Source organism: Zonotrichia albicollis, chromosome 3, assembly GCF_047830755.1.
Source record: "Zonotrichia albicollis isolate bZonAlb1 chromosome 3, bZonAlb1.hap1, whole genome shotgun sequence".
Taxonomy (NCBI): domain Eukaryota; kingdom Metazoa; phylum Chordata; class Aves; order Passeriformes; family Passerellidae; genus Zonotrichia; species Zonotrichia albicollis.
In genome coordinates, this window is record NC_133821.1 from 5386033 (window position 1) to 5410602 (window position 24570).

At 38.8% G+C, this 24570-nt stretch overlaps 1 protein-coding gene across 1 annotated transcript in view; it reads right to left on the reverse strand.

The window, feature by feature from the left end:
- Positions 1–19439: 19439 nt before the first annotated feature.
- Positions 19440–24570, reverse strand: part of TFAP2D (transcription factor AP-2 delta) — a 48302-nt gene continuing 43171 nt past the window's right edge. The window contains exon 8 of the mRNA XM_074538649.1: positions 19440–19725. Coding sequence (XP_074394750.1) covers positions 19506–19725 — 220 coding nt within the window. The 3' untranslated portion in view covers positions 19440–19505. The remainder of the gene's footprint in view (positions 19726–24570) is intronic.

The window sequence follows — 24570 nt, forward strand, 5'->3', positions numbered from 1 at the left end:
TCTCACACTGTCCCAGGCTGCTCCAAACCCGGTCCAGCCCGGCCTTGGACATTTCCAGAGATCCAGGGGCAGCCACAGCTTCTCTGGGCACCCTTCGCCAGGGTTTCACCCCCCTCATAGCGAGCAATTCCTTCCCAATATCCATTCTGATTCTCCTCTCTTTCTTTTCAAAGCCATTCTCCCTTGTCCTGTCCGTCCAGTCCCTTGTGCTGAGTCCTTCTCCAGCTCACTTGGAGCTCCTTTAGGCACTGGAAGGGGCTCTAAGGTCTCCCTGGAGCCTTCTCTTCGTTCAGCCTGTCTGCTCCAATCCTCAGAGCATCTTTTTGTTCTACCCTGTACTTGCTCCAAGATGCCCAGGTTCGTATTTGGGAATTACAAACACTCAAATATTTCCTCTGCTAGAAATTATGCTGATATAATCTTTTCTCCTTAAGGATAAAGTTACAGGTTCTTATTTGCATTGATTTTTGATTAGCAGGCCATTCGGTGTTTTAACCTCTACTTTAAAATCAGAATAAATCTTCCATACCTCATGTTCAATATCATGAGTATTACTCACTATAGAATAGTGAGTATTAGTAGAATAATAGTGAGTAATAGTAGAATACAGTGAGGATGAATATCCTAATTACCACAATGAAATATCTGTTTATAGCCCTGGGAAGGAAAGAACCCACAATAACAGGATGTCTATTTTGTTGAGAACTCGAAAAAAATTCATTTTAATTCAATAAGTTATGCTACCTTTATCTCATATGCTTTTCTCAGAACTATTTTCTGGGTTTTTTTTTCTGTTTGTTTGTTCATTTGATTTTTTTTTTTAATTTTTTCTTCCCCTAATCAAGGGCCTGTTTCAGAAATGGGCATTAATTCCTGATCTGCCGTTTAAATCTGGCATGGATGTCTATAAATAAAAGTCTATCTCCCTCAGTATCCAACTCCCAGAAAATCCGTATTGTTGGCTGGAGTTTAAAAGAAATCCGTTTATCCCAGCGCCCTCTGCTGCTCACTGAGCTCATAGAAAGGCAGATTTCTGAGTTCTGGTAAAATCCAAGCTTTTTGAACATGTTTGGCACCTTTTCCTCCAAACGAACTCTTTTTTTCTCCTGATATTTTTCTTCTGTATGTTCTCACGTGTATTTCAGAAATCAGTATTTTTTATTAAAAAGCTTATTTTTAATTGTACAGCTTTTAATTTGCATTGCAGGTGTCTTGAAATTTACAGCCACCTGCTAATAGATTTACAAAATCATTACTTTGATGAGCACTTTATACTTTTTCTTTGTGAGTAATACCAAGATTCTTCTCTTAAAAATCCAGCTTTTCATAACTTTTGCTGTTAAATCTGTGTTTCCTACTACATCTCCAGACAAAACCATCTCCAGAAAAATGAGGGTTTTCATGGAACCATGCAATTGTAGGATGATAGAATAATTTGGATTGGAGAGAGACTTTAAAGGTAATCTACTCCAACCCTCTGCCTTGAGCAGGGACATCTTTAACTATGTCGGGTTGCTCCAAGCCCTGTCCAACCTGGCTTTGAACATTTCCAGAAATGAGGCATCTATCACGTCTCTGGAAAACCAGTAACAGTGTTTCACCATCCTAATTGAAAAATTCTTTCATTTTATCTAGTCCAAATCTGTCTTTTTTCAGTTTAAACCCCTTGCTCTGTCATTATAGACCCTGCTAATAATTCTGTTCCATTATTTTACATTTCCCAAACCCACCAGTGCTTTCTTCAGGGAAGGGCATCACCAAACCCAGCAGCAAGAAGGATACCTAGAGCAGCTTTTAACAAGGTAGGAAAGCTCAGCCACATGTGTTAATCCCTTTTGGAAAAGTCCAAACTGTTTTTCACATTTAACACCCCCAGGTCCTTCAGTCATTCCTCACAGAACAGGTTCTCTACATCCTTCACCAACTTCATTTCCATACTCTGGACCCATTCCAGAACCTTTTTTTAGTGAGGGGCCCAAAACTGAAGCCACCAATTTTGTCTAATTGTGATAAAAAATTAGCTCAAACATCTCTCACTTTTCTCTGGTACCAATTTAGTGACAAATTTTTGATGTCAGGAACCCCAAATGGTGAACCCTCACATTGATGGGTCAGGCTCAGTTTCTCCCAGACCAAACCTCACACAGCCTGTGGGCTCTTTGGAAAATGAAACCCTTCCAAGAGTTTTTGCATTACTATACAGAGGAGAACTCTTGCATCCAAGATAAATTATGTTTGCAATCCATGTGATTTATCCCTCTGCACTGCCTGGGGTGTTTTTCCCCACAGGAAATCCAGGTACATGATGCCAACAAGGACCCCAGCATTAAGGCGATGTGGTGGGGTGGGATGCAGCTTTGGCATCCCCTCTTCAGAACTGTTCTGCTGACCCCAAACCCTCTGCAGCTGAAATAGCAATCAGATCGCCCAGGTTAAGAATGAAGAACATTTCAGGACTCTTTTTCTCATTCCAGAGTCCTTTAATCTTTATTTTGATCTGAGCTCAGCTCAAGGCTGAGTGAACTTCAGAAGTTAAGCCTTGCTCAGGTTGTACTGCCCAACCAGCTGAGCTTGGATTGCCTGTGTTATTGCCTTGTGTTTCCTTGTCTCAAGACCAAAACCTCTTTGAATACTGAGTGCCAAATTCCCAGCATTCCATGACTGACAGGAAAAGCAGAAGGCAGGTGATAGAGCATTAAACTGAAGACTTTATGGATGATTTATCCCTTGGAACACAAAGGGGAGGCTGAGAACTCTCAAGAGCTGCTCTCACTGCTGCATGGTTATCCTTTGTCTCCACATCCACCTTTTGAAAGTGAATTAATCCTTTCTAAACCTTCTTCCTCCTGGAAGCCAAACAAAACACACTGAAAAGTTGCTGAACTTGTTTCCTTGAAAATTTGAAATCAGTCATAACAGGTTATCTTTCATGGGATATGGACCACCACTTAAATTAGCTTGAGTATCTAAATAAAACATGTCCTTTTTATGTCTCTATTTTTTCCATTCCCAAACAGTCCCCCTATACCTAAATAGAGCCAAAAAATCAAGACTGGGCAAACTGCATCCATTAAAGGGAGGTCTGAGTTTTACTGAATATTTAAAATGTCAGGAAGTTAGGAGATTCCATTTTTATTAGTTTAATTTATTACAGCTATATTTATGTGGCTAAAAAGTGTCTGTATGTGATTCAGACAAAAAATAATAATTAATTTATATTTATATGAGGAAATAAACTTCTTCCATTTTAGGATGTAAGCAGTAGAGCAAATTATATATTTAAATTTCATGGCAGGAGAGAGTTAATCAGTTTTAAGGGGAGAGAAGAAAAATTAAGACATGGCCCATTATCTGTTTTGAGAATATAAGTTTTTTCCTCAAGTATCACTCCAGCCCCCTCGCTTTTTAACTTCTCTACTCTCCTAACTTGCTTTCTTGCAGTAGGCACTCAGAAAATATGACCACAGGCAATGCTTTAGGGAGAGAAAAAAATCTAGGTACATGAAAGAAGACATAGCAAAGTCAGCAAACTGCATCTATAGGGGAAATGCATTTCAGGCTCCTAAAATTGCTCATATTGGATCTGGAGTTACTCCATTTCCTGCATTCTCCTTTCAGTTTGTTCATATACTGTATTGTGGCTTTCAGGGACTTTAGCCCAAGTATTAAGGGGGTTTAGGTCCCTTCCTTCCCTTCCCTTCCCTTCCCTTCCCTTCCCTTCCCTTCCCTTCCCTTCCCTTCCCTTCCCTTCCCTTCCCTTCCCTTCCCTTCCCTTCCCTTCCCTTCCCTTCCCTTCCCTTCCCTTCCCTTCCCTTCCCTTCCCTTCCCTTCCCTTCCCTTCCCTTCCCTTCCCTTCCCTTCCCTAAATATCTGACAAGGAACATTTCTGATTACTCAATTTTCCTGTTCCTCAGAACTTCACAGGATCCTGGCATGGTTTTGGCTCATATCAGAAATTTCAGGCAGCTTCCAGGCACAGTTTGAGGGTCAGGAAAGACCAGGGACTATTCCCAGGAGTCTGAATCAATAGGATCGCTTTGATTTAGAGTCCATTCAGTCACTTAAACTTTATTAATATGGATATAAACTACTCTGTGCTAGTTAAGTCACGGCAAATAATTCTGAGCCTAAAAAAATTAGGCACAAACTTGTTTGATTTAGGTTAACTGCATCCTCACCGCTTTCCATGAAATATTCATTCTAGTTATAGAACGTGATATTAATATTAATATTAATATAAAAATGCAATTTAGAGTTGTATTCCTAAGGTAATTGTATATCATTGCTTTCATATTATAAATGCAGAAGCACAATAATAGTCAATGTTTCCTGCCTAACAGGCATAAGAATGAGCAAGTGTAAATGAGTAATTTTTTAAACAGTTCTGAAATTAAACATTTTGTTCTCCACTACCAAAATGAGAAATTTGAAAATTTAAATTTTAGCTTTTCTCCCACTCCTAGTTTTGAAATGAACATCTAATGATTTGATTTTGCTACCAGACAAGTACAATGCAAAAAAATATGAAAATCTGCACTTTGATAAACAGATTGGTTTATGGCATTTCAGAAAGCTTTCCTAAAGATGTAATGACAGTGTTGTTTTAAAAAATGGCTCTCAGAATTGCTGTTCCATTTTGACAGCATTGGTCTCTGTTATTAAGGTTCATCATGGACAATTTTTTCACTGATAAGGTAAGCACTAATTTTTTTGAGGGCCTATTTTTTTACAGGGGCTTTACCCTGAGTTTTCTCTTATGCTGGAATCACAAGAGCAGTGTCAGTGTTCCCTGAATGACCAACCTTGTTTCAATCTTTGCTTTTTATAATAAAGCCCCTCTTGTAACCACTGCTGATTATGAGTCAATGATGAATCTGTAAAACTTCAGGTAAAACATAAACCAGAAATACTCTTAAAAGCATATGGAGTATAAATGAAGGGACCTTAATCAGTGTAGTGGAGAGGGGAACAGGAATTTAGGAGGATGCTTCCCTTTCCCAGGCCTACTTGGATTGATCCTGAGAGCATGGCCTTGTCCACACCAATTTCTTTACTAAAATTCCATTTTGACTTCCCTTGTTTGTTGTTAATCATCATTTATAGAATGATAGAATCCCACAATAGTTTGGATTGGGAGAGACGTTAAAAACCATCTCATTCCAACCCCCTGCCATGGGCAGGAGCAGCTTCCACCACTTCAGGTTGCTCCAAGCCCTGTCCAGCCTGGCTTTGAACACAATTAATCAGAACCAACCTGATCACATCCCAGAGGCAGGAACATCAGGAAGATGCCTGACAAAACCAGAAGGGATCAATGTTGCAGCACCAAGAACAATATTCAGCAAAAGTTCCCTATGATGTTGTTGGAACCAAGGACATTCCTCTGGCTGCCTTGGAGGACTCAAGACCCTGCCAAGGGGCTCAGAGACCTTGGCACTGAGTCAAAGACACCTGTGCCTTCGATTTTAGCCCATGGAAACAATTACCAACTTTGTGTGAAGATTTATAAGCCAAAGAGTTTGAGTAGAATAATAGTTAATTTGTGACAGGGTGAGAATGTAGAATTTTGGGGATTTAGAATGGGGGTTCAAGAGGTAAGATGGAGGAATCTGGGCATATCCTGTTCTTGTTCTTCTTGTCCTCCATCTTCTGCTGTGATGATGGCACTTCTGGATTAGTTTAGAATAGAGACAGACTGTCTAACATAGGTGATAGTTATTGGAAAATGATTGTAAATAAAGTACACATAGTTTTTAGTATAAAAAGCTGACAATGCCCCAAGGGGGCAGTTTGTGCCACAACCTGACCTGCCAGACAAACCTCAGCGGGTCAGAAAAAGAATGTTATAGATAAGAGAAAATAAACAACCTTGAAAACCAGAACCAATGACTCTTGACTTCTTCTTCAGTCATGGGGCTGGAAAAAAGAGACTTTCTAATACCTCAGAAAACCTGAAATTATGTCAGCATTCCTTATGCCATGTAGGATCTCTTGTGCAAATGAAGGGTGCTGCTGTTTGGCCAGCTTCTCTCATTCCCTAGGGGATTCCATTTGTGTATCCTCTGAATGTGGAATTAGTCCAAAGTAGAGCAGCAAATCTATTTTGTGCAAGTCATGAAAATAGCCACAAGATAGACCAGGAACGTGGGAGGATCACAGCTTTGTGGAAACAAAAGCTGCAATTGCTCAGTTAATGTAACTCATACAGAACATGGGCCAGAAAATCTGCATGGAACAACTGTTGGATGAGCCACAGTGTTCCCACAGAAGCACCAATAACAACAACACTGTCTTGGTTTTAAGGCCATGGACATAAAATCTTTGCCTAATTTAATAAATTATATCTTTCTTAATTGCTACATCTGATAAAAATATGTCTGTTTTCCATTCAGGGTTTTATGGAAATGGAATCCTTGAACAGTAAAATCTTTTGATAGGGTGTATCTGTTAACTCCTGTAGTTAGTTCCCTATATCACCTTGCTGTTAAGATGAACAAATTAGGCTTGTTTTGCCTTTCATTATATAGATTATGTAGATTCTGTTATACTTCACAGGATCACAGAATGACTGAAATTGGAAGGGATCTCTGGAGGCCAGCATGGTTCATCCCCTCTGCTCAAGCAGGGCCACCCAGCCCTGGTGCCCAGGACCACATCTAGATGACTTGTAATAGCTCCAGGGAGGGAAGTCCACAACCTTCCCGGGCAACCTGTGCCAGTGTTGGGCCACCTTCACAATAAAAATGTGTTTCCTGCTGTTTAGAGGAACTTCTGTGTATCAGTGGGTGCACATGACCTCTGGTCCTTTCACTGGACACCACTGAGAGGAGCCTGGCTCTGCTCCCTTTGTATTCTCCCTTCAGGGATTTAGGGACGGATAAAATCCCCCTTGAGCCTTCTCTTCTCAAGGCTAACCTGTCACAGCTTTCTCAGCCTTTCCCCATGAGAGATGCTCCAGAATCTGAATCACCTCAGGGGTCCTTTGTTGGACACTCTGCAATTTGTTCCATATCCCTCTGGCACTGAGAAGCCTTGAACTGGACACAGCTGAGAGCTCACCAGAGCTGGGTAGAGGAGAATGATCCCCTTCCAGCTGCCTCCAGCACCTCCAGTGCAGTCCAGGACATTCCTTTTCCCCCTGGGAATGAAGGAGACATTGCTGGCTCATGCCCAGCTGGGTGTCCACCAGGAGCCCAGGTATTTTCTGTAAAGATTCAGACAATGCTTTAGTGACACCAGGGGTGCCACACCACTTTATTCATCTCACCAACAGCTTTATGAAAGGGATGTGTCAGAAATGAGCTTCATATTCCTTGTGCTGCTGCTTCATACCTGTAACAGATGCAAGATGACCTTTATGAATAAGGACATTATGTCCTTTTGTTTAGTCAGACACAGGACACTTGGCCTTCTGCCCTAAAGTTCAAGCTCATTCTTGGTGGATCATCCCCTACAACCAAAAGCTCCCTTTCAGACCTGCTGCTTTCCAGAGCAGACTCCACAATTTCAAAGAGGAAAATATATGTATTTTCTTCTAAGATGTAGAAATTCCATTTTCATCTTTTAATAAGTTGATTACTGACACCCAGATTGTTGAATAATTCAGATCATGGTATATTTTTCCCCTTAATCAGTTTTTCTGCAGTCTCTCAGTCCAATTACAAACATTATCATCAATTATATTATTTATTCTCATCAATGAGCATACAAACTATTGTCAGGGCATGAACTGAAACCTGAAACTCTTTTAGGAATTTACATGTTTAATCATTATTCTATCTTTTTCATCAATTTCTGTATCAAATAGATAGATTTATATTAATTTATGGCATTTAGCATTTTGATGGATTATTATATTTGTAGTCAGCATCCTTGTGGTGGCAAGTCAAATGTGCTCTAGAACTTGACCAAATTTGTCATCTCATTAAAAGGAAGAAAAACAAGTTTATTTGACAGCATTTATTTTCTGTAAACCAATATTGATTAGTGTTAATTACATTATCATCCTTTAATTTTTTTATTAATTGAGTCCTCAGTCAGATAATTCATTAGTGGGAACAGAACTGATGCCAGACTGTTAAGTATCCAATTATGTCAATTTTGCTGTTCATATTTTGAAAATTTTAGCCACAAATTAGCTACTGTGTTTCACCAAGTTATAAAAAAATAAATATTTATTTCCCAGACAGCTGATCATTTCTTTGAAAGCTCCCCAAGTTGTCATATTGTAAGATATTGTGTAACCACAGATGAAATTATTCCCTTTTTTATCCATACAATTTGTTTTATTTTTTCAAGGCACCAGTTAATAATTGTTGTGAGAGGTTACAGGGTCTGCTGCTCTGGTTTGATTATTGCACTGGACTGATCCCTGCTATTAAAATCCTCCCTCTCCCTTTTTTCTCATTCTTGGAATTTCACAAACCTGGAAATAGTGGCTTTCCATGATTTCAGATGGAATATAGGAAAAAAACCTCATGTATTAGATGTAAGAAAACCAAAACTCACCTGAAAAAAACCAAAACATTTCCACTCCTTGTGCCACCTTGTCCCCTCAGCATGGGGATGAAATCAGAACAATTGCTCCTAATGATCTGACGGATTCTCTGCAGAGCAGAAACTGGAGTAATAAAAGGGAATAAACAGGAATGCAGGGAACAATATCCTTGTGTGGATAACACACACCTCTAAATATATACAGAAAATACACATTGAAATCAGACCAGCATTTATATGTGGGCTTGTGTGCATTCGTCCCAGAGCAGGCTGAGTTCAGCTGTGTAGAGGACACACACTGTGGTTGCAGGACAGGTTTTTGGTGGGACAGGAGATGTTTGGGAGCAGCCGCATGGATTTCAGGGGCTAGAGAGAATCCAGCTGTGTTGTCATTGTTATTTTTGAGAATGAGGATTTTGGGGAGTTACGAAGGAATAGTAAAACAGCAAATGGCTTGAGCATTGTTCTGCCATCTCTACTGATCTCCCACACTCTCCCAATGTTAGAAGAGCTCCTGGAAAAGTTTTGGCTTGGATTCACTAGCAGTCTCCCAGGCATGAGGAAAAAGGGGTAGCACATGTCAGAGACCTTTCCTCTTGTGAAGTGTGCATGCAGCCACCTCATTTGAAGGGGAGAAGCCATGCTGTAATGCTTTTGGGAGGAAAAGAAGTCTCATAGAATTAGTGGGAAAAAATATTGCTAATAAACAGAGCTGTCTGGAATCAATCCTGGCCCTATTGAAGTCCATGGGGATTTTGTTATAGACTCAAGTAAAGGCTGAACAGGGTCATTAAGATAGCTCCAAGGTACCTGAGTATCAGAAATCAAGGATGTAGTGTGATATTGGAAAATAAAAGGAATTATCACTCTTTAGGGCTATTGTGTAACTAGGTGAAAGGAGGAAACTAGGAGGTTCTCTTTAAACTGATATTTAGAGGACATTGTTCCCCATGGTAAATAATAGACACACCTTATCTAATCATCTTTAAATATTATTCAGTGGATCAGACTTTTGTTTGTCATCCCAAGAATTATTAGAGTGCCAGCAACATTAGAAGAATTTTGGGATATAAACAGACTGCCTTTTTTTTTTTTTTTTTTTTTTTTTTTACACAGATCATCTTCATTGACACACATTATTATCATTTGAATAATATAGCTGCTTATTTTGTCTACAAGGTGTGATTTTTACTTTGATGCTGGGGTCATTCAGCAGCTGCAGCTGATTCAGCCTCTCAGTTGGAGGCTGGGAATGTTCACCTCACCTCACTGATCCTGACAAGACTCCCTGAAATATGGGGCTGACAGATATGACACAGGAGCTGCAGGAGAGCCACACCACAATTCTGTAACACTTGTTTCAACATTATGAAATGAAAAATGTACCTTACTCCAAAAGTTAATTTGTGATTGACTTCTTCGGGCTTTGGCTTCATCTTGGGCTCTCTCCCCACATTGTCCTTGTTGATAGTGGCTGTGGCAAGTTTGTCTGATCTGAATTAGGTGCAGATATTTTAGGGAATGTTTTTAATGCCCTTCCTGAGGGCAGGCTGTCTTTACTGCACTTTGCACAAAGTTCAGATGATCTGTTTGTCAGAAGTGACTGATAGGAACATTTTATGTAGTGAAACATAATCAGCTACTCAAAAGAAGCAGCTAAGAAGCAAGAGGTTACAGACTCCTGAGAAATTCTACCCAGAAGTTACTAACAGCAGCTGAAACTGAAAAGTCAAAATCCATCTTCTGTCATAATTGAATGAGTAATGAACGAGATGCAGCTTAAGTTTTGTCAGGCAATTAACAACAAAAAAAAGTACACAGAGCTGAACTGTACTAATAAATAAAGACTGAAATATATTCACTGCCCCAAATACTGATTTTGCTATTTGAAATAGCTGGAATGGCTGGATAGATCATCCTGTTTCCTGTGTGTCTTGCAGAACACATCACATATCAGGGAACGTATCATATCCTTACATCCTTGGTTATGTGGTGCAAACACCTTTACAGCAGTCTAAGGATGGATTCCCTATCTGGTTTCCAGCTGAAGTTTAATTGTAGAGGTGTGGCCATGCTGTGACAGCTGGCCTCAGGACTAGAGATAATCTATTTAGAAACACCAATGAATAAAAACCAAAACTGCAAAAAACCCAATCAACTAATAAACCAAATTATTCAAAACTTTATCTGTGACTCCTTGGTTTCCCAGTGGTGCAGTCTTTCTGCGACCCTGTTGATTTACATGAGGAATATTCTTCCTATTCTCATTCTTTCTTGCTTATGCAGAGGCCATTTTTGAGGTGCTCTGTTTTTTTTTTTTTTTTCAAGACAACAAACTTGAGTCAACTCAGCAGGTTAATAACAGTGCAGAATCTGGAGCAGAGGCTGTAACACCAGCAAACTGTGACTGGAAACGCTGTCCAATCTGGTGGATGAATTGAATCTGGAAAACTGGAGGGCAGGATGGACAAGAGATAAAGTTGCTGAAACTCTTTCTTCAATAGCACCAATTTCAGTCCTGAGCTGAACTAGTGGTGATGAGAAGTTCCTCTCATTTAGTTTTAACTGAAGGTAAGTTTATTGCGGGGGTTTCCCCATTCTACATAAATTTAGGTGTTTAATTCTAGAAAAGCTTCCCCTAGAGTCAAAGGAGTTGTTCTAACCAACCTGTCCAAATTTGTACCTGACTTCTATGTCTAAAATTGGAGATCTGGGCAAACCTGTGCTTTTGTTTAGGAGTTCTGAGAGGCAGATTAAGTGGAGTTAAAAAATAATTGTATGGTAACAATGAAAAGTAGGCAAAGACCAGCGGTACCTCTCAATTCATTTTGTTACAAAAGTAAGAGTGGGTCCACAAAAGCTTCTTCTGCTGCCACAATACACTTGGCTTGTTAATCAGGCATCAAAGTTTTTTATTTTTTACTCAAAACGGTTGGTGTCACCATAAGCATACGCTCCCAATGCAGTTTTCAAAAGTGGTTTTGCCACAGAGGATCTCTGGTTTCTGGTTTAATTGAAAGAATAAAGAGGGAGAAACATAAATTTTAATGTGAATAAAAAATAATAATTTTTAAGCTGTTTTCCTCATATACCTGTTTATAGCTCATTGTGCAATATTTTTATACGTCTGCTCATCTTTCATTTTTATTTTCACATCATAGGTAATTTTCAGGGAAAGTTTTCCCATTTATTTCTCAGATCCAAATTTGACAAATAAGGAGATAATATCTTGGCATACTTCCAGCAGTTTATTCACAGAGCATCCAGTTCCACTGAAGTGCTCTCTACTGGCCATTCCTAATTTTCTGCGCAGTTTTATTACTGGCTTCACACTGCATGTGTTAATTGGCAAAGATTCAGTGCTTTGATAACACCTTAATTTATCTGACCATAATGATGGCCCAGAGTGATTCATTTGTGTTAAATGCATTAATTAATAAAAAAAAAAAAACCCACATGTGAAAAATAGATAGCTCTGGGTGATAGCAGTAATGGGATCATCTTCCTGCCATCACATGCCCAGTCTAAGACTTTAGATGGCAGAATCACAGAATTGCAAAAAATATTTACGACTATCAAGTCCAACCATGTTCACCTCTAAACCACGTCCTCGAGTGACACTTCCACATGTTATTTTCCCCATGTCCCTCGGCAGCCTGTTCCAATGCTTTACAACACTTTCCATGATGAAAGCTCTCTCCATATCTAATTTAAATCTCCCCTGGTGCGGCTGGAAGCCATTTCCTCTCTTCCTGTCACTTGTTACCTGGGAGAAGAGACTGACAGCCCCCTGACTACTGCCTTATTTCAGGGAGTTGCAGAGACCAATAAGGTCTTCCTTCAGCTTCCTTTTCTCCAGATTAAGGTGCAGATTAAGGTGGGGGCCTCAGAACTAAAATATTACTACTGTGCATGTAGACAGACAAATGCAATGTATGTTTTTTCTTGCTGGGAGATAATGCTCACCAGCATTTCCTTGAAGAAAGGGAAAACTTCACCAAGGTTTCCTTGAGAATCCAAAATATACACAAAGGATTGACAGATACAGGTCAAATCCTTCTAGAGGAGCAGTGGGAGTCAGACAGGGTAGACAGGGCCAGCCTCCAAATCTTGATATTTTGAGTTGCTCCAGGAGATGCATTTATATATCACTAATTCAAATATCTTTCCATTATAAAACTCCACAACATAAACTCTGCCCAGAGCAAAATGCCCTTTCCATTAAGGCTTGAATTTCCCATTAATTTCTTATTCATGTTCTTTTATGGGAAGGTGAACCTGACCAGGAGTTAAGAGGTTAGATTTTGTTAGATTAGGCTTTTGGTCCCTGCCTAGAAACTTAACTGCAGTTTCCAGCAAAATATAAATATCCAGCCTTTATAACAAGTGGGAGCTCTGCTGTTGAATTAAAGGATAATATTACCATACATACTTGAACAACTCTGCTAATTCCTGGAGTTCAGGATACTTGAATTTTACAGATTTGATCAATTTTTTTGCCCGGTCACTTAGTCTGAATGCAAATTTGCCCAAGCTCTCTGTATGCAGTTTGTATATAAAATCTGACAGAGATTAATTTTTTTTCTATTACTTTATTTCCTTTTCATCTTCTTGTATGGTGCACTATCTACAACTTAGAGGCTACTTTTGCACATTGACTTGTGCTTTGGCACTGCACCCCTGCAAATCTCAGTGGAATTGTTTTCTTTTTGTTTTAATGGATTGAGTGGAAAAATTAACACACCAAAGTGAAGAGAGATAGGAAAGGCAGCCTCTCTTGTGACTGCGTTTAAAATACTGATGAATTTGTCACAGTTGCATTTCTTCTGATTTTGGAGAAGAGCACAGACAGAATTGGTTAGAAATATTCACTGCAACACCTGAGTAATTATATTTCCTAGAAGATTACAGGGGTAATGTTAATTATTGAGAGTTCATTTGTTAGGGAACAGAGGTGATAGTTGGATTAAAATAAGTTTAAGTATGTGGGAACTTCCTCCCAATGCATTTCCTTTTCTACCTGAAACTCTTCTGAAGTTTTTCTTACTACAGCTTTGCCCTTGGTGACTTGTCTATGATTGCTCAATTCTGAAACAAAACAAAATGGAGGATTGTCATCAGGTTCCCAAAGTTTTGAATATCTATGTCTATAAAATTGCTGTTAAAACCACATCATTTTGGGGTTTTTTTAATTTTTAGTGAAAATTTTAGATCCATTTGGTCTTGAAAAGCTTGGCTAAACCTCTGAGCTAGAGTTGCTTTAAGTCATACCTGAAAGAGGATATTGTTTAAATGTAAAAATTTTTTTATGACTGTTGTTTCTGCCTGGAAAGAGTCAAACCTTGTGCCACAATATTGGAATAAAGATCTCGAGTGGAAGCAGTGGCATTTAGCCCAGACCCTTGGCTGAAGTAGCACTTGGAAATGAACTGCTGTAAATTTTCAGGGAGGAGATTAAATAATTAGTTTGAGGCTGTAGGGATGAGGATTTTTTTGCCAGCATTGTTACAACCTTTCCCACAGTTATGGGAAAAGCACATCTGAGGGCCTCTAAATATTAAATATCAAGGGTTAGCAAGTTTTCCAGGGTGCATCCATTATGAGTTAATAGACATGAGGACTCCTGCTACTTTCTCTAACCCACCACTTATCTAATATAAATCATCCCAACCAGTTTGGATTCCTGCTTTAGGACAACATGAATTGCCTTGCATTAGATCTTCCTCTTTACATAAAAACATTAAATCTGAGCAAGAGATTCTAGACTAGATAAATATTTAACATAGTCACATTTAGGTGCGATAAATCCAAACTTTAATCTCTATATAAACTGATTGCCTTGCTGTAATTTCAAAATAATATTTTTATCATTTCACTGCTTTGTATGCCTTACCTGTTTGATGAAAATTCTAGGTCTTGTAATGTCCTAGATCTGGTTCCTGGTCAAGTCTGACAATCTTTTTTCAGAGATGGAAATTATTTTGAAGCACCAGACAGATCAGGGTTAAATCAACATAGATTTTATTGCCGTGAAATGTTTGATCAAATGTGGTCATTATCTTCATAGACTCATGTAAAACAGGTAGCTTGTATAGGAAATAGAAATATAAAAGATTATGTTTTTCACCACTGAATTATAAATTAAATTAAATGGAAGGAAGAAAACCAAACCAAAACTCCAAAGCAATAAAGAGGACATTGTTTGTTGGTGACCAAGTGCGCACTCACATTTAAATACAATCACAACAGCTGCTGTACAGAACAGAATTAATTGTACAAAATAAAGAAAAGTAAAGAATAGCAATAAAAAGATCAGATCTTTCCAAATGACCTTCACCTGGCAAAGGAAAATGACTTTATCTTCCTCCCTCATTCCCCACACAGCTGTATGTGAATTCTTGTTAAACCTGTAATGAGGGCAGAGGCAAAGGATATTTTTATAAATACAGTTCCTGTATAATTTATTGATTCTTCCTTGTGTTGCAGGCTTGTGTCTTCTACAAATGCTGTTTCTTCTTGTCCTTAGAAATAAAGAATCAGAGCAGCAGAACTATTTCTCCAAAGGATAAATGAAAGTCAAATGACCTTTGAATTAACCAGCAGCCCTTTTGGATCCCTAAGACATCTAAGACCAAAATTGCTTGTTGGTATTAGGAAACAAACAAACAAACAAAAAATAGCAGTTAGAGATTGTAAAGTTAAAACTGGCTCTTAGGACAATAAACAGCCCTTCTTGAGCCTGGCTGCAAAATTGTGAGCTGCGCCTGTGCCACTGAGTCACGTCCAAAGGAGGAGATGAACTGGGGAAATATTTACACAGAGGTCCAGGATTTGGAAGGACTATACATTGTGCCTGCTTTTTAGCAGATTTTTCTGGTTTCAGGAAAAGTCAAAGAGAAACTTCAAAGAGCAGATTTCATGTTGATTTGGAGAGCTGGAGTCTTTTCCCAACAAATGTTGGCGTTCGTCTTTTAAAAGGAAGCAAATGAAAGGTCTAAATTCACCCCTTCTGCCAGTTCTCCAAGGCAACAGAATGACACCTAGAAGGAGTTAGGGCTAGAGACGGCAGCACAAAGGACAAAATTCTTGACAGTCTTCAGTTGTGGGTGGCAGAGTCATCACTGCTTGTGTTTCAACAGGCCACCTGAGCTCTGTTCCAGGTCTGATCATCAGATAAAACTCTACTACATTACCTCTCTGTCATGTAATGGTGCTGAATGAGGGCTGTGTGAACAGATAGCCAAATCTCAGGGTAGAGGGGAGAACTTTGCTCCTACTCTGCCAGACTCACCTGCTAAGCTTGGTCAGCACAAGAGCTGCTTGTACTCACAGTGAGTAACACCTTGCTCTAGAAAAATAAGTTTGCAGTTAGTCAGTGTATTTGCTCCATGAGTGACTTGCTAATAAACACAAGAGTAGGAAGCTGCTCTTTGTGAGTCAAATGTGCCAGGACTTAGGAAAAGGAGTAAGTTCAGGGGTCTACTTAAAATGTTTTGAGATTGGTGATGGGAAAGGTGTAGCTCATACAGAGCTGAGCAATGGGCTGAAGCGTAGAAGGATCCAACTACTCAAACAGCACTTGGGTTATGAATCAAATATTAAATTTTGGGGTCCAACAATCATAATGACTCATTGTCATGGCCATGGAACTTAGGAGACTTTTCTCTACTCCTTTGATAGTTTTGACATTGGATTAACACTTCCATAATATCTTGAAGATTTTTTTTTTCCTTTTTCTGATCAGATAAATTTCCAAGTCAAAGAGGTACAAGTATACTTCAATCTGACACCAGAGAGCACCACTGACTTCAAATCATGAACTTCCTTCGGGTTTATCTAGGTCATGAATGTGCTTTGAGATGGCAATGTTTCCACAGAGACAAGGACTAAGAAAATAATAAAACCCCCAAACCTACAACACGGGAACATGGACACCACAGGCATGTGAATGGGAACCTAGGCTGAGATTTGAACAGGAATATCAGTGAATTCATTGCTTAAAACCTCACTGAAAGTTCCAGGTATTTTGACACCAAACTGCTCAGATAGCTAGTTCAGCAGAAAAGGCAGTGATAATTATTGTTCACTCAATAAAATTATTAAGTGTGATTAAAAATAGAAATTAGAGAGCCTGCCAAGGTCAGCAAACTTATAGCCACATTTTAAAAAGAATTTTGCTTTTAAAATGTGCTAAAGTACTAAGAGAACAAACCAGAACCTTTGACATGGAAATAGAAACAACTTCTCAATGGTAAAAGCATATAGCAGTTCAACCAGGTAGAATCAGATCTATATGGACAATTAACAAAAATATACAGGGGTCATTAAGCCAAAAACTGGAGTTCTGGGGTTTTAAGTGTGCTCAGATTTATAAATAGTAATAGATGAAAGGGTAATCCAGGCCAAAAATAATCTGTTGCCTAAGGAGCAGACACTCATAGTGATTACGTAACAGTGAGAGACACAAGTCTTGAAATAAATTATTGTTGGGATCTTGGACCATATCCTAAATAGGCAAATATTTAATATTAGGCTGTATACATATTATTTGCGATGTTAAGCACTTTAATTTTATGGTAATAAAATGTTGCTTTAACAACAGTTTCAGATTTATATGCCAAATCATTTATTCCTCCTTCTCCAAAAAGTTGATATTTTAGTGGAAAAAACTGAAAAGGATCTTAAAAACATTTTCCTTATATTTTTCTTCCCAAACAAAAACTAATTTGAATTTATCCACATCTTGAAAGAGAGGTTCAAATTAAATTGCTTTACAGCACATATTTTACAGATGTGGCAAATCTGCACAGTCAAACTTTTGATTTTTCCCTTTCCTCTCCCTCAATTTGGGCAATAGAAAAAGAAGAATGAGTTTCCTTTTCACTTTTAATCACGGTTACCTACTTTCACACTCAAGTATTTAATGTTCTAGGACAGTTCCAAAATGTTTCTGCTGAAGACATCTCTGAGGACTGTTAATTTGATTTTAGCTTTTCTCCAGAAGTGCCGGTACATATTAATTAAATTAATTTAATAAAATTAATTTTTTGAGGCACTTATCTGATCTTGGTGTGTTAAGGAGGTGGAGTCCCATGGAGATACACCTGTTTCCCTCAATGCAGGAGGGTGACTGGATAGCACTAAAGCAGGTATCTGATTTATACACCTACACTGAGCAAGGACAACTCTGGGCAAAATCACAGGACTTTTTCCCCCCAGGTTTCTTTAAATAAACAATCAGGGACTTCTTACTTTTTAGAGGAAAGGAGATGAGCAGCATCATGCCATCATCACTCTATTGCCTTCCATAATTTGAATGGTGAGGGTGACACTGTTAATTCAATTTAATTACTTGCATCTGGCTCTAAACACTGCAGGTATTTGTCACAGTCCCTAGGTTTAGTCTAAACTGATCATCCAAGGTATAATCCATGCTAACAACTTCTAAAAATTGAAAATGTGTGTGAGAGCTTTTGTCACCCACAGTTATCTACTGCTGTCTCTGGGATCCTCCAGCTCTTCCTCCAGGTGAGTCCAGTTCTCCTAAAGCTTTCATGTCATAACTGTCAAAACTCTGATTTAGACACCTAAAACATCTCAAGTGACTCTAAACATTTACACATGGACAGCTATTGTTTTTCCTATCACAGAAAGAGCTGAATTGTCTCTTGGAAGAAAAGGTCTGGTTCTTCTGATCTCAAGTAGAGTTTAGATGGACAACACCAAGCCCATTCCTTCCTAACTTTCTCAATAAGGTGATGTTAGAGAAACAAGAAAAAGAATGGAATAAAGTCTCGTTGAAGGAGTTAAAATGTGACTGGAAAAAGTCCCTAGACTCAGAGTCTTGAGCTCAAGCTATACCTCCCATGTTTTCTGCGTGTGGTAGGTGGTAAAGTAATATTTCAAAAGTACATTAGCAAGGTTATTACCACTCAGCTGTTGTGGACTAAGCCAATCTGTCTTATTTGTTGTTTTGTTTTTATTTTATTTCCAGTGAGTGGATTCTGTTAGACCTCTGCACCTCAGCTGGATTTATAAAGACAATAAAGCTGCAGAAACAAGCTGTTGAAGAAAAGAAAGCATCATAAAATCAGGGCAACACAAAAGGTGACTCCAATTGCCTGCACTGATTGTGTTGAACAGAGACCCAGGTATGGCAGAGTGCTGTGGTACCAGGAGCTGAGAAAACAGAGAACAGAAGCCCATGCTGTCATTTAAACTGAAGTTCACAGAGGGATCAGGGCTCTTACTGAGACTATCAAGGTTTGTTTTCCTTTTAGTCTGCCATGCTCTTTTCACAAGAGACACCATGGCTGCTGCTTGAATGGTCAGGACAGATCCCTAACAGGTTCTGGCCTCATTCCAGTGCAGATTTATTTTGCATTCCCATGTACAGGATGGTTCATTTGTCCCATGACCCAAGAATTCCTTTTTACCAGATTTCCATGTTGTTTTTTCAATGGTGAGTAGATCAGGCATTTCCCATGGACCAGAGGAAGCCTTTCTTTCAATCTATCCAGCATGAGAGCAAAGTCAGGATGCTGGAACTGTGTGTCCCACAACTGATGCACTGACCCTAACTCTGCTGCCGGAGAAGAAAGTGCTTCAAATTTCATGTGCCACCTCAGCCAAGTCCAGAAGTGCTTATAAAAAACAGTGTTAGTGTATCATTCAGAACAATCAAATACTACGTGCACAAAAAAGCAGTTTAGAGCAACATAAATTTTAAAAAAGTGACAATTTCATCACACAATTACTGTACACTGCTGTTCTTAGGGTTGAATACTTTCCTCTCTCACGCTCTCTCTTTCTCTCTGTTTTAATCTTTCTTTTTTATTTTCTTTTTATTTTCTTTTTTTACTATTTTTTTCCTTTTTCCCCCCCTTCTTTTTTTTTTTTCTTTTCCTCTGGATTTGGTCCACTGGAGATAAATTGCCCTCAATGATATATATATTTAAAAAAAATATCAGCAGCAAGAACTCTCTCGAAATAGATTCTGTTTGATGTAGCTAGTCTGTCTTTTCTGTTTTGCCCTCTTTCACAGCAGCCTCTGAAGTTTTCCGCAGGGGGGCTTTCTCCGAGTTGGCGTGTCCTTGGCCGGATTCCGCCGCTCCTCCGTTTTTGTGCGATGTGTGCTTTTCCAAGTAGTTCAGCATTTCACTGAGAACAGTTTGGAAAGTGCTTAGGGCAGCACATATTGCAGGAGTTCCGAAACCGTGAGTGATCAAACTACAAATGGGAAGGAGACAGAAGAAGAAGAAGAAAAAAAAAAAAAAAAGGAAAAAAAAGGGAAAGAAATACACACACACACATAAATATCAATGCGCCCCAAACACCGAGGAGTTTACAGCACGCTCATTTTGCTATACTGAAATTCAAGATTTGCTCCCTAAACTATTTATTACCTGTGGGAGAAACAGAAAAGAAAGGAATAGAGCCAAAGAGCAGACTGCATGCAGCTTCAAAGGTTGTTTTTGGTGGAGCCTCAGTTCTGAAACACCACGGGACAGACTCTCAGCAAGTGCAGACTGACACAGGGCTGTTGACTTCAGAGAAGCCAAGACAGAATCCATGCCCTTGGCTCTTCAGCATTGCTAATTTTCCAGTGTCATAAAGTCTGGCTCCCCCTTCTTGAGTAAATAAAAGGAATTCTGTGTGGTTTATTCAAAATTCTGGATCATACTTGGTTGACTTGATGATCTTGGAGATCTTTTCCACTCTTAATGATTCTGTGATTTTATAGCTCTTAAACATGACCTGGTTATTCTAAATGAAGATATGACTGTATCTGTACTAGGAAATTCAGCAAAGCCAAGGATACCATCTCCAACCCTCAGCACAATTGGCATGATTTGGTCATATCCCTGCTGCTACACTCATGGACCACTCCAACAGGGTGAGATCTGAAGTTCCTGTTGGGAATAGACACCAGCCAATACCCTTGGCCAATACCCATGCTCAAGCAATGAACAGAAAATGTTTCACATAGGGCTGGTATAGCCAGGCTGAATTAATGAAAGGAACAGAAGCTAATTTTTGAGTTTGTGGGCATTTTTGGGAAATCAATACTTTATATTGATTTGAGTGAAGGGAAAATAAAACCCACATCACAGTGATTTTGCCAAGGAAAAATAACAGTTTCCTATTCCCTGCTTATTAAGATTTTGTCCCTACAGTCACTCTTTGGCTGTCTTGGGCACCACATCAGTAAATTCTGATCTGATGCAGAGACCCATGTGAGGGTTAGAAATAGGAATATTTCATCTCAGTGACCTGTTTCCTCTGCAGTTTGGTTTCTCAGTCTTTCCAGCTTTTTTTAAAAAAAGTGAAAATGAAGGGACTAAGGGGAAAGAGGTTTTACAGGACATGGACAATTGATAGGATGCTGTATGTATCAAAAAAAACCACATGGAAAAGGCTTCAAGGTATTTTTTGGGATCACCTTTCTGTCTGCTAGACATGGGAAACCTATTTGATAGGAAAGCTGGTATCTTAGGGAAGACACAAAAAATATGTAAACTCTACATCAAAATGAGTGCTCAATATGGAAATATGTCTTCATTTCAGATTGGGAGTGGCATAGTCTTTTATAAAAGGTCTCCAAAAGGTTATATACAAATAACTAGCATTTAGAACATTTATCCATCAGTCTCCAGGCACTTTTCAAAGCAGGAATCTATATTTATTCCCAGTTAGTAATGCAAGGAAAATTATAATTAAATATTTACAAGCAATATTTTGCAGACATCAATTAATAATACCACATAAAGTTTGGATGCTTGAAGTTTGAACTTGTATCAATATCTGGATCTTTATAATTTAGCATTGCAAAGAGGTAAACATACCTCAGTTTAATTTTATTTTCTTTTTAGGCATGCCTGGCATACCAGAAATATAAAAATCATCATTGTAAGTCATGTTTTAAATATCTGTAAAAACTAGATCATCAGTAGCATATATGAATACTTTAAGCCCTTTCGAGTCACTTTAGGAGTCAGGTGATTTAATGATTTTGTGTTGCATTTTATAATAATTTCTGGTCTTCAGAAGTCCAGAGAAATTAAAATGTGATGGAGTTTGCAGAAACAGTGAGCAAGAAATAGGAAATTAAAGGTATCATTACTAGTTATGTTATTGCACTATTTTTACACTGCTTGTGTGATTTTCTGGGTCCTGATTTGGAGAATGGACTGTACTGAGACATGTAAAGATCTTTATGATCTTGCAAATAAATAAAACTAGTGTATGTATTATAGAATCTGGAAATATCTGCATTCATTCATTCATTCATTCATTCATTCATTCATTCATTCATTCATTCATTTCCAGTAGATGCAAATCATAAAATCATAGAATCATTTAGGTTGGAAAATACCACCACGATCATCAGGTCCAACCATTCCCCCAGCACTGCCAAGCCCATCACTAAACTGTGTCCCCAAAAGCCACATCTATGTGATTATTGAACACTTTCAGGGATTACTGAACACTTTCACCATGTCTCTGGGCAGCCTGTTCCAATACCTGACCACCCTTTCAGCTAAGTTTTTCCTATTATCCAATCTCAACCTCTCCTGGCTCAAATCGAGGTTGTTTCCTTGTGTCCTATCGCTTGTTACCTGGGAAGAAAGACCAATCCCCATCTGGCTACAATCTGCTTCCAGGGCATTGTAGAGGCTGAGAAGGTCAAGTAAAACAGTAAGTTTAATACAGGATTAAATGGAAAAGAAACTTTCTGGCCTACAATTTTTGAAACTTTTTGAAGTTTGGGAACAAAAGGAATGATACTGTGTTCATTTGACAGCTCAATAGACCCTGAGCAGTAAAGTGGGAATACAACCTTCAAAACTTGGAGGGATTGTCTCAGAAATGACCACTAGGGGTGGGAACAAACTTTAATGTTCTGAAATGCTGAACAAGACTGTAGAAAATACCAGAATGGGACAAAATCTGATATTAAGGTACATAAGTGGGGGTGCCAACTTGTACGTGTAAACATCAACAGCGCCAAACTTGTGTTACCACCAAAGGGGACTTAATGGAGTTTCCTGCCTGTAAGAGTCTACAGTGATTTGATATGTCCTGTGACATTTGGAACACCTGCACAGATTTGATGGATATGACATAGGACTGAAGTCCAGCCTGCTTCTAGATGTTCTAGTGCTGGGTGTATCTCAAATTGTTTACGCAAATGAATTGAGCCCTGGGGATTTGCTCAATACAGAAATCACAGAAGTCTGGAGAAGGAATTAGCACATTAAATGGATGTGTCTCCTTTATGGTTAGCTGCCCCATTCTTCTGGCTACACTAGGGGCTCCATCCTAAGTCGAAATGTGATTTGGGTGCTATTTGAGATGTTCTGGGGTACCCAGACATCTGTGTCATGTGAACAGGGGGGTTAGAGGGGACCAGGACCCTTTTAAAGCAGCAGTGGGTGGATGGAATACCTAATAGCATCTAAAAAAGACTCGGCTATGTCTTGCCCTAGATCTTAATTGACTACATGAGAAGCTCAGACATCCAGATTACATAAAAGCACTTTTTTGCTACTTTATCCAGAGCAGAATCTGAAACTTGTGGTCTAAAAAACTATTGCTCATAGGAAAATAATGTTTTGGAGTGAGTAAGGGGTCTATTTCCTTTACAGTTTAGCCTTTTAATTACCAGTAATCATTAAATATGGCAGCTCTCACCAACATAGCCTTATGTTTCTTATTAAAAAGCCAAATCTTTTTAGTGAAATGGTGCTGCAGAATCTTGTGGTAACTCTACTTTCAGTTCCTGATGAATAGATTCTTCTCCACAAATGGGGATATGCAGAGCCTTTTAATTTTCCCATGAAGCTTATTAAGAGAAATAATTTTATAGAAAATTTCTAACCAGCCCTTCTTGCCAAGCTCCTATGAGGGTGTATTTTATTAGGCTCACTTTAGGTAATGAGCATAAAAAGGCCGAGAGATATTATCTTCTACTTTATCTCACATTTCTATCAGTAATTCCCCTTGCTCTAATTTTGGTGGTCCTTACTTCTCTGCAAGTTAAAGTCTTTGAAAAATTCAAGAAAGTTGGATAATTTCCCTTTGCTGATGAAAGTATGTTTCAAGTTTGGGAGAAAATCTGATTTAACATTTAAATCAGATATAACAGACGGAAGATTAATGGCAGAGCATTCAAATGTGTTTCCTGAAAGTCAAATTTAGCTGCCTGATTTTCCAGGCTAATTGAGCTCACGCTGAAATTGGTTCATTTTTGGTATGCTCCACACCTATGAAAGGAGTTGCTTTCATTATCATACTTTCATTTGGGTTTATAAGCCTAAAATTAAACATGGTGGTTTCATAATGGAGTCTTCTGGGTATTCTCAGGTTTGTAGTGCATCCCCCTCCAGCTCCTGTAAACCAAATTTATTGTTCTGAGAGGCAAGGCTGAAATCTCTGATTCTGGTGTTGGACAGGTGCAGAAAAAGGCAATGAATATCAGGCCAACACATTACAAAGCCTGGTGCTTAAGGATATCCAGACCTGCCTGTAATTCTGCCCAATGCTATGATGCAATTATGTCTGCTCATGTTTTAATGATGGCCTTACTTAAAAGTGGAAAGATCCAAGTGTGCCTGAAGGCTTGGAGTCTCGTTTGGCAGCCACCTCAAGGACTCCTCCCTACCCCAGGCTGGTGAAGCTCTGACATGAAGCAAAAGAAACAGCTTCCCTCTCAGTGGGGGGGGGAAGAGGCCATCTGCACTGAATGTTTACATCCTCATTTAAAATAAATAAGCCCTTTAAAATAATTATAATAATGAAGACAAAGTAACCTTGAACTTATTGGTCGGATTTTCTTAGACCTTTGGGAAAACTCCATGATTATCCAAATTCAACAGCACAGAGCTGATGATAGGTGGTAAGATATGATATGATGTTTAATGGCTATAAAGGAAATGGTAAAATATTTGTATCTCTTCACTGACACAAATAACATCTGAATATAGAGGTGAAAATATTGACTTTGAGGTGCTTCTGTTGATTTCAAGGTCTCTCTTGTGAAGGTTGCCTAAGAGGTTAAATGGTGACAACTTT